We start from the raw sequence: 10,998 nt of genomic DNA, 5'->3' as shown, positions 1-10,998 counted from the left end.
CATTTTCCTACATATGTGTCGAGGCCAATAAATATATGATTGCACTATGGCACTACAATAATATCATCTAAAGTCAAATACCTCGTACTTAAGAAAATCAAAATAGGTGTGGATAATGTCCAAAAAGGAAAAGTGGTTTCGAAATAGGAATGCCTTATTAGGAAAAGTGGCTTTGAAATAGGAATGCCTTATTAGGTGCTAAGGAAATTGACAATATCAGAAAAACATGTTTTAGGCACGTAAAATAGCAACCGAAACATATTGGTGACAAATGACGATCGAGTTAATCATCAATGACAAAAATGTCAATTTCACAAGTTAGTGACCATTTTACAACAAAAATATTTGAAAAATATAAAGACGGATTTTGTGTTTATCTTTTTATTTGACTCCTCAGCCGATTCAAATTCAATCGAGGAGACTTAAAAATAATAACTGCATTTGTTTCAGTCGCGGTTGATCAATATTTTTTTATTGTTTAGCGACCAGATATTTTTTTACCGTCATTTTTTTCATTTTGATTTTCTAGATAGCCATGAAGAGGGATTTTCTCAGATTCAATGATGTCCCCTCTCCATATTTGTTTTTTTTTTGTTCGTTTTTAATCATTTATGATTTGAGATATGTGTTGGTGTTGTTGTGTATCTAGTTATTCTCCTCTCCCGCAAAGCTCCATTTTTTTCTTGTTGCTTCCCACGGGATATTATGGAAAGAGAGAGAGTAAAAAATTATTTTTTAAAAATTGTTGCATATCTTGGGAGTTCTTGTAAATGAACTGGTATCTATGTGGAGATCCAACAAAATGTTTCAATACTAAATCTTAACAAGATCATATCTTAAGGTTAAGATCTATTTGCAAGAATTTTTGTTGGAGATGAATTTATAATTGGGTAAATAATTAATAACAATACTAAGTTGATTGCTGTCTCCATGCCTATACATCTACCCGTAATTGCTTAAGGCTCGAATTGTCATCATAAAGACACTCAAATTTACATAGGACGAACTTAATTAGGTTACTATCACAATAGTGTTTAAACACAAAGGTTTGATCATGACAACAAGAAGGCACTCCATTGGCGCCTCGTATTCCAACTCTACACCAAATACCTTTTAGGACCATGTTATCAATTCACTTAAAACTTACACCATTTTATGTTGCGCTCAAAAGTAGGTAATCTCTGTTAGTTTCTCCCCTTAGCTCAGGGGTACCAAAATATGCAATGGTTAGGCAGACAAATACTCTAACTAACTAAAATTACCTCATAATTGTGCTCAAATATTAAAATATGATTCATCCACATTTGAGCATTTAAAATGAAACACTTATTATGCCACTAAATAAACTTTCTTTTATACACTATTACTCTACTAATTTTCACGTTGACTTATGTGTTAGTATATTTTTACAAATACTCTCCACTTTTTATCATTTTATTAGATTAATATATTTGTACCTTTTTAGTTTGGGTGCAAATATTTTTTGTACCTTTTTTATTTACCATAAAAAATTCAGTAAACTTTTTTAAGTATAAAGTTCGACTAAATTGATTTCAAGTAATCAATTATATTTATAATAAATCATTCAAATAATCTCTAATAACGTTTTTTTAGGTATTCAAATTACCGTATTAAAATTAATTTCCAGGACTTCGCGCCTGTGTGTGTGTATATATATAATTCAAACTTTCACCACTAAGGTGGGGCTCCTACGAAGTGAAGACAAGTGCATGTTTCATGCACATAACGCACAGCATGCATGGGCACAATATAATATAATAAAACATTAAATATAACATGGTTAAATAAGTTTTTAAATTTGATTCCTACAGATAAATTAAACGAATGGTATTAAGAATATGCTAATGTTACTATACTTTGTATGATTTAAAACCGTCACGTAGTGCATATTTTTTTAACATTATTAGTCCAATTTAGATGAAAAAAATAAATTGAACTGATTTTAAAAATTAAATAATTAAATTCAACTTGACAAAAATTAGAGAATCAAATTGAATATAAAAAATAAATTAGAAGAAAAAAACTAATTTAATCATATAACATTCCAACTGAAAATTAAAGTAATTAACATAACACCACGTGCTTATCTTCATAATTCAAAGGAATATGTATATAATTTTCTTATAAGAGCAATGTTACATAAAAAAAATACAGGCAAACTCAACCTAAACTATTCTTGAGAAGGGGAGTTTCAAGTTGATGAGAAGGAACATCCCAAATAACCAAAGACTGAGATTGACGAGCCCCATAATAATTAGTAAGAAAATGATGAGTTATTAGCTTTATTTCCTACTAACACAAGAAAATGACAAAAAGCAATCCCAGGTTTTTGTTCTTTTGATCGGCAAAAAAAAGATGACTAAAATTAATTCATCGCATTTATCTTGACTAACAAACATTAAACAAAAAATATATTATCGTCATGTTTTCTATATTAAGCCAACCAGTAGAAGACAGAAACGTTGTTTCTTAATTGCAGTAGTAGTTTCTACGATGCAATTGGATTGGTCAAAACGTGCTTAATAAAGGGAAGACAAGTTACACACTGCAAAACAAAGGACACAAAACACAAAATTCATTGAATTCTTTGAGGTATAGAATATATAGGAGCGTACGCATGGGATTATGGATTATGATCACGGTTTTGGTTGAGTTAAAAGGCTCTGTCTGCATCAACAACAGTCTTCTCCTTTATTCGGGACCAGCCTATTTGATTCTATAGGCCTGCATCTATTGACCTTCGTTGGGATCTAGTATAAGTCTTTAAAATTTTGGACCATCAATAAAACCAACGAGCTTGAATTAAACTATATATCGGTTATCTTCTTTTTTCTAGAAAACTACGAGGGTTGATTAATGCTTTTTTTTCCTTATGTTTCGGCAAGTTAAATAATCTTCTATCATTTAATTAAGAGAATAATTTTGTTAAGTGATTTTTTAATATTAATCTTTGAAAATTAACCTTTACTAAAGATACCTCAAGATGATACTAGTCACATTTTTTATCAATAGGAATTGAATTCGGATATTACAAAATTTATAATAATTCACTTATACTATTCAATTGACTAAGTTAAAATTCCTTAATATACTAGAACCATTTTAAATTAAAATGTTAGTGCACATTAAACTTGACAAATGATACATTTTTTGGAAAAATCATGTTATTAATATAAAATATTCATCAACTTTATCGTTAATGACTAATTTTTATTAAAGAATCTAGTTGATCATTTTTTGTGAAATCCCATCTTTCAATCATGTTTTTTTCATCAAAAATATTCAAACTTAAAACATTTCTTAAAAAAATCTGAGTCTAATTTCACTCAGACTAATGTGAAACGCTTTAAAAGGAAAAAAGAAAAAAAAATCCAAATAAGACACGGTAAAATAAAGAATAAAAGAGATAAGAATATATTACACATTAATTATTCATTTGATATTTTATACAATATATAATACAATGATATGCGATGTAGCCAATATGTTAGGTAAGAACTTGTCATTTAAGTTAAAAAGAAGTATATGTATCTTTGTTAAATTAATTTCACTCATAAGCTAAACATGTTTTATCGTATCATCCTCGCTAGCTTAATTTGAGCGGCAGAAGAAACCATTTTTTATATTGCTTCAATGGTAATGAATGAAACTTGCATACCCTTTGATAAAGATATTATCAAGTCGTTGATTTCAAGTGAAGTTCTTTGCGCAAAAACTTAAAGTTTAAGTCAATCTCCATAATAGGTTGGTTGGGGCAAGATTGAATTATGTGCTAAATAAATGGTACCTAAATTATAACAATACATCCAAGTAGGAGAAAAATAGAATAGGATAGGACAAAATATTATACAACCAACATGACTATGTTATTAAAAAAGTCAAAGCATGGATTCACTTCAACCCATCCTATAAGAGACACTGGGCTTATTCCAACATGCAAATTGACAAACAAAAGTTGTTCTCACGTCTATTAAGAAGTAAACTTGTGCAAATCAATTGGCATGCCTTGGCCATACTGGTTCTTTTCATCACACTCTGCTAGATAAGGTTCTGAGCTAGGGTGATGATCAGGGATGTTGTCTGCCCCACTTAGATAGTTAATGCCAACCCGAATGTAATGAAAATAAATAAATCCAAAGCATGATATAGAGATGCCAATTTAGGTCAACTCAACTCATTCAAGTTAATCCATTACCCCTGTCAATAAAATTTTGAGGCCATTGTAGACTGCAAGGTCATGTTGTGATTTTTGAAGTATTTCAAAGGTTCGTACCCTACGTTGCTTTGTTTAACTTACTTTTAAGTGTTTATAATACTTTTTTTTTTTTTTACAGAAAGTGTTTATAATAACTTGTTTTAAAACCTTTCAAATAGGTGAGTAGTGGAAGTGGGCTCACGCCCATAAGATATTAGGCCCAGTGGGTCTAATGTAGTGCAAGTTTTTTAATTTGCACCCCTACCATACAATAATGTTCGTGATCTTTGACATTGCAAACTACAAGTCGAACATGTTGAACAATAAACTCACTTTCTTCATTCTAATTTTTTAAAAGTACCTTTTAAATAACATTCCAAAATTATATCAATAATAATATAATATAATATTTATATGAAATTATATTTTTAGTATTATTGTACTTTTTAAATAACCTCCCTCCCTTTTTTTTTAAATGAAGATGTATATATCATTTCATTGCATATAATAGAGTCAATACAGGCTCAAAAACATGGTCTCAAGGATACAATCTTGGCATCTTTGCAAGACCATGAGCGACATGATTCATTTGTCTCATAATATAACGAATCTCTACGTTTTGTAGGTGAGAGAGTTTTTCTTTGCACATCAAAACAGTATGATCTAACTCTAAAGAATGAAGTGAATCACTTGACAGTTTATCAACCACCTCTTTGAAATCAGTCTCCACAATAATATTCTGTATGTTCATTTGGTGAATCCATTTGAGAGCTTCTAACAGGGCTGCTGCTTCAGCTTCTGCAGGTGCTGGAATGCCTTGCACAAAACCTACTTCTTTCTCCCTCCAGTATAACTTTTTATCTTCTTTTTCTTCTTTAGGAAAACATCCCCCATTTCTTATGAGGGTTGTTTAGGAGGGGAAAAAAATAAGGAAAATGAGAGTTTAAATGGTAACTGCCCATAATTTTTTAAATTCATGCACATTAAACAATGAGTTATCTGGGTCTGTTCATCATCACATCGGCCCATTTTAACACATCTAACAATGTGTTCTAACAAGACAGGGCAATTTGTTTCAAAGACTATAAAATTTTTATCCCAATAGAAAAATAAACTGTAATGAAATGTCGAGTAATCGGATAGTCAGCCTAATACTAGTCAAGGAAACCTTCAAGTTTTGATATACTGTCGCAATACAAGTGTGAACCATAATGAAAAGGTCTCTTACTCTTTTAACATGATGGGGAGTCCTAGCATGTAAATAACGCAATTGGGAAAATACATATCCCACAATAACACGAAAAATGCATACAAATGTCGACGCGAGAATAAGCCAACTGAATTAGATTTATCGTGAACTTTTTAGATTACAATAATAATGTTGCTATCGTACTTTTTAGATCAAGCCAATGCCAATCGTTGAGGCATAATGAGGATTGTGGAGAAAAATTACTAAACCAACTTATAATTGGACAATCCGTACTTGCTAGGTGGAACACTTAAATAATCACGCAAAAAGCTAGACAAACTTTATATTTTAATGCACTTCAAAAGTTAGACGAATACGATCTCTTAACTATTATCCATACATCTATTATCATCAACTAAACGATCTCATAAGTCATAACCAACTATGCAAGGTCTAGTAAAATGACGTTTTCAGAAGCAATCTCAAGTCTTGCTTAACTTTAACAAAATGATAGCCTTACTTTTAAAAAATTTAAATATGTTTTAGTACTTATAATTGCGTTTAATTTTAATTCTTATAAATAATATTAAATTTTAAAATCAAATTTTACATTATGTCAGTCTAGTCAAGGAAATGTATATCACACTTAGCGATTTTCAATTTCCATCACTAAGCTGGTAACTTTAAGATCGAGTTTTTTAAACCTTGGTGTCAGACTTACGTATAGATTCAATTCAATGATAAACACAAGTATATTTCAGAGGAAACCCAAAAATGTTAACAACGATGTACTACTTGATACTTCCTCAGTTGAAAGGGAAAAAAAGAAAAGTAAATCTTGACAACAAACTAGTTATGTCCTCCCTTACGATGTTAAACGACCTACAAGTATAACGATCCCTCAAACAAGGGGTGTGGGAGAGCTCGTTGGAGTCACCAACCAACATTATTTGCTTGGCAGAACTTAGAAACCGAAGAAGCCAAGCTCACTAGCTCTCTCCTTCTCAAATGTCTCAAAGTACTGATAGATGATTGTTACTGCAAGCAATATTCCGGTTCCTGAACCGATGGCCCCCATGAAGTCTGCCAACACTGTCAGAGCACCGATACAGATGCCTCCAAATGCTGCGGCCGTGGGAATGTATCGGTTCAGCTCTTTCTGCAAGTTTGACTCACGGTGTCCAGGCATTACCATTTGTTGTTCCTGCAAGTTCAAAAATGTATTGTGACCACCAAAATTTACCGACATAATAGATAAAGTTCATTTGTCTGGTATCTTTAATACAGATGAATTTCTATTTGATAAAACATTGTTCCTGCCAGCAAACTCGGATTCAGAAACACCTTTCACAAGATTGATTTAATGCTTCTTAATTTGGGAATAATTCCAATAGAGCAGAGCATTTCACAATCACTATTTTTACCAGTTCGGGATTTATGAACACTCCTAAAAGTTCCATGATACAAGATCCAGCAAGAATGACAAACTGCAACTAGTCATGAATCTCCCATCCATTGGCCGCAAACATAACCTTTCATTTAAAATTCTAATTTATGCTGGTTTAAAGCTTACAAGACTTGGGTTGAAGCTCCAAATAATATTTAGTTGTTTAGACACACTATTGCTTGCTCTAAAACCCAAAGCCTAACAATTATTTTGCTGCTTTACTTAAGAAATATATCATGTCAATGGGGAAAAGAGTATACAAAATCAATGCTAGTCAGTACCTTAAGCTGCTTGGCAACATCTTTAGCAGATGAACCAGAGACTTCAATCCATGTTTTAGAGAACAAGGCACAGGCTGAAAGCATAAACACAAGATAGAACAGAGCATGGAAAGGATTGGCTGCCATATCAGCTAAGCTGCAAAAATATATAAAGCAAAGGCACAAATTAGGGTTATCAAATGAGAAATGAATGCAGTACATAACTGGCTGACAGTATATATATATACCATACAAAGCACTGAACTTGAATTTGTCAACAATGCTTTTACCTGGATGGTGCAGTGATATAGTATGCAATGCCACCAACAGGAACAGACTGACCACCTCCATATTCAGATTCCTTCCATTTTCCCAATAGATCTACGAAGAAGTTTCCGCTGTACTTACGGTGGAGCAGCTGAACAAGTAGAATAAATTAGACTGTTAAAACAATAAATCCAAAAACATTAAGTCCAACCTATCATACAGCTTAATTACCTGGGAGATGAAGTAGAGATTGGAAACAAGGGCAGACTGAAGAATGATGGGCATGTTGGAGGTATAAAACAATTTGATTGGATATGAACCCTGCTGTCCACGAGCATTCTTTGATCTTACAGGCAAGACCACACGGAAACCTTGGAAGTATATCACAATTAGGAAGATCAAGACAGTAGCAAGCAAATTTGTCACATTGGGAAGATTCTGCCGGTAAAATGCCTCACGAAGAGCACGGACCTTGTCTGTTCTAGTTATCAACAAATGGAACAGAGCAATAACAGCACCTTCAAATTCAGCTCCACGCCCACTGTTAATGGTGGTTGGACTAAATGCCTTCCATATAATGTTTTCACTGAAAAACGAAAAGGGAATTCCATTTAAGTATTAGATAAATGGTTAAATATCCTGGTTAGCAGTTGCTAGAAGACAACAAGAACATTATAATTAAAAGCTGGAAATATCTCATCAGGGAAAAGTAGAAATTTACCAGATATTGGTTGCAATGAATAGGGATATTCCAGACCCCAGACCATATCCTTTTTGAAGAAGCTCATCTAGACATATCACAATTATACCCGCAAAACATAGCTGGATGATGATGAGGATGGCATTCCCTACTCCAAGTTGCCCCACACTGCCATACATCCCCGAAAGAACATAGGCAACTGCCTCACCAACAGCTATCAAAATACCAAGTAGCTTCTGTGCCCCGTTTCTGGGAAAGTAATGGAAGTTATCTCAATATACAGTATATAACAGATATGCACTGTAGAGCAGTGCCATCAAAGAGAAATATTAAAACGCAACAGATACTAAATAAATTCCATTTTGCACAGTTAAATTGATGGCCACAAATGCAAATAAAATTAGACGGAGAAAAAAAATATGTTCAGAAAGGAATATAGGTACAAAGAAAGACACTTACAACAGGGCTCGATCCTCTCGTACATTGTTGTCCACTTCAATGATCTTTGACCCAGCCAGAAGTTGCATTACTAGCCCAGAAGTCACAATGGGAGTGATTCCAAGCTCCATGACAGTTCCACGATTTGAAGCGAGAATAACTCGCATCCAATAGAATGGATCAGCACCTGTTGTTGAGTGTATCCCATATAGAGGGAGCTGACTACAAACCAGGAAAATGAAAAGAGAGATCACAGTGTATATGACCTTCTCTCTAAATGGCACTTTCCTGTCAGCAGTTTGAACTTCAGGAAGAAACGATAGAAACGGCCTAACTAAATGAAGCACTCTAAATCCACCTCCCATCTTACCACACTACTCCAGTTAAACCTGTACCAAAATTCAACACGTATATCTAATAGGATTACCAGCAAGGAGCCAAAATATCGTACATCTAGAGAATATCTCAGCATCCAAGTGACAATTCATCAAAAATAACGAAGCCCAAATCAAACAAAAATAAGAAATAAAAAACGCTGTGCACTGTAAAGTTCCTAATGGCATGTTTAGTTGAAATACTAGCTAAGATGATTTTAAGTAAATATTCATATGTTTAGTTTTATGTTAAAAAAAATGATCCACGAGTCCATAATTGATTGCATTGAAGCAATTATAGATAACTTCATTGGATAACAAATCGTATCCTGCTTTTAAAATAAAAACATCGAAACATGAAACATAAATCACATTGCTTGAAAATCAATTTTGCAAAGTCAAAATCATTTTTTAAAAACTCACCCAAACACACTACATTAAAAGACGGTTCCCATCTACATTAGCAAACCTTCTTCAATTTGTGCTCACTAAAATTTCCAGTTTACTGAGAATACAAGAACAACCAAATGCCCAATTTTCACTGGTTCAATCTTTTGATCCTAAAAACGATACCATGTAAACAAAACTTAATTTCGATTTTTTTTATAAAAAAAAAAGGTACATCAATCATCGATTACATGGCTACAGAAAATTACACATCGCCTGCATTTAACCTAAATAACAGTAAACAAAACCAGCGAGCTACGCAATACCAATGCATGCAATACAACTAGATCTGGCCTCATGAAATGGCAAACGCGAATTGAAACCCTAATTCGCACGTGCAAAAGGCGAGAAGCGAATCGGGGAACACAAACGGGGGTGCAGGAAGAGGAATATGTAGATTTGGGAATCCGCGAAAAGGAAAAGGAAGCAGCGATGGAAGGAGAATTTTACCGTAGATCTACGATTTGGGGAAGAAAATTTGCGATTGGGAAGTGCCGGGTGCGTTGGTGTGTGGGGACGCGTGTTTATATAGAGGACGGGGCCTATGATTTTTTTTTTTTTTGGAACCAAAGAGGAAAAGTCGTCTATCTCGTTTTGTGCGACATGAAATGGAAACAAATGTTAAAACTTTTCACTTATCTCTTTATTATTTTTTATGCAACCAAACAGAACCTTAAATCTCGTAAATATAATCTGTTTATTTTTTTTTTATTCTTTATAATTAAATAAATCTTGAATGTTATGAAAAATACACTTAGAAGTTAAAAGGAGAGAATAAAAAGAAAAAACAAGAAGAATATCATGAATGTTAGGAGTTCTTGTGTTTTTTTGTCAACAAAATAGGCTTACCTTGTTTATAGATGATGGGATGCACATAACTTAATAAAATTAATGAAAAATATAATTACACATAATATATTTTTTTATGCGTTTAATAATATATATAGAGAGAGAGAATATAGATAATCACTGCAGTATGAATAATCTCCGGTAATTAATCATACCATCTTTTTTTCCATTATTCAAATAATATAGTTGGTTAAAATTTTACTAGAAAAAAATCAGAAACTTAATCAAGTAAAAAATCATTATATACTACTTCATTAAACATCTTTTCAGAAAATCCAATAGAAAAAATCATGAAAAACATATTTATTTTTCTTTCTCATGCAAGCAATCATTTTTAAGACAAAAAAGGTTCAATCTTGTGTATCATATGCTCCAAAGTTTTTTCTTAGGAGAGACTTTGTATAGATGTTTGATAGTTTTACATTTGAAAAACTTGATAAATGTTTGTATCACCATTTTCTTAAAGATTATGAGTGAAAAGGAATTTTAAATAAATATATTTTTTTATTATCTCTTTTAATACATAAAATATTTTCTTTATATATAATTGTCAATGTCATTTTTTAAAAAATAAATGGCAAGTTACTTGTACATATTAAATCACGGATCTCAACCAAACGCACTCAAAACTTGCCTAATGTAATGCTACAAATTCTTTTATACATGATTTGATTTGATGACATGGATTTTATGGTTTATTTTCACACACCTCCATTAGATGGTTTTACCCTCATAATAAATAAGTACTTATTATGTTTTAAAATAAGTGTTGTCCTGTATTAGAAAAACTAAGAAATAAATTAAAGTATTG

The 10,998-nt window shown here is 32.3% G+C and overlaps 1 protein-coding gene across 2 annotated transcripts; it reads right to left on the bottom strand.

Annotated features, from left to right (window-relative positions):
• Nucleotides 1–6,138: 6,138 nt before the first annotated feature.
• LOC100798372 (protein transport protein Sec61 subunit alpha-like) lies at nucleotides 6,139–9,919 on the bottom strand. Of its 2 annotated transcripts, none has more exons than XM_006593382.4 (7): nucleotides 9,605–9,919; nucleotides 8,539–8,906; nucleotides 8,101–8,328; nucleotides 7,611–7,965; nucleotides 7,403–7,530; nucleotides 7,134–7,269; nucleotides 6,139–6,609 (listed from the first exon to the last, which is right to left on the bottom strand). In XM_006593382.4, exons 2-7 carry the CDS (start codon nucleotides 8,880–8,882, stop codon nucleotides 6,370–6,372), a joined length of 1,431 nt encoding a protein of 476 aa, XP_006593445.1. In that variant the 5' UTR covers nucleotides 8,883–8,906; nucleotides 9,605–9,919; the 3' UTR covers nucleotides 6,139–6,369.
• Between the last annotated feature and the right edge of the window lie 1,079 nt (nucleotides 9,920–10,998).

Source organism: Glycine max, chromosome 13 (genome assembly GCF_000004515.6).
Source record: "Glycine max cultivar Williams 82 chromosome 13, Glycine_max_v4.0, whole genome shotgun sequence".
NCBI classification, from domain to species: Eukaryota; Viridiplantae; Streptophyta; class Magnoliopsida; order Fabales; family Fabaceae; genus Glycine; species Glycine max.
Note: the sequence above shows the minus strand (reverse complement) of the source record. Positions and strands in the feature narration are given on the sequence as shown.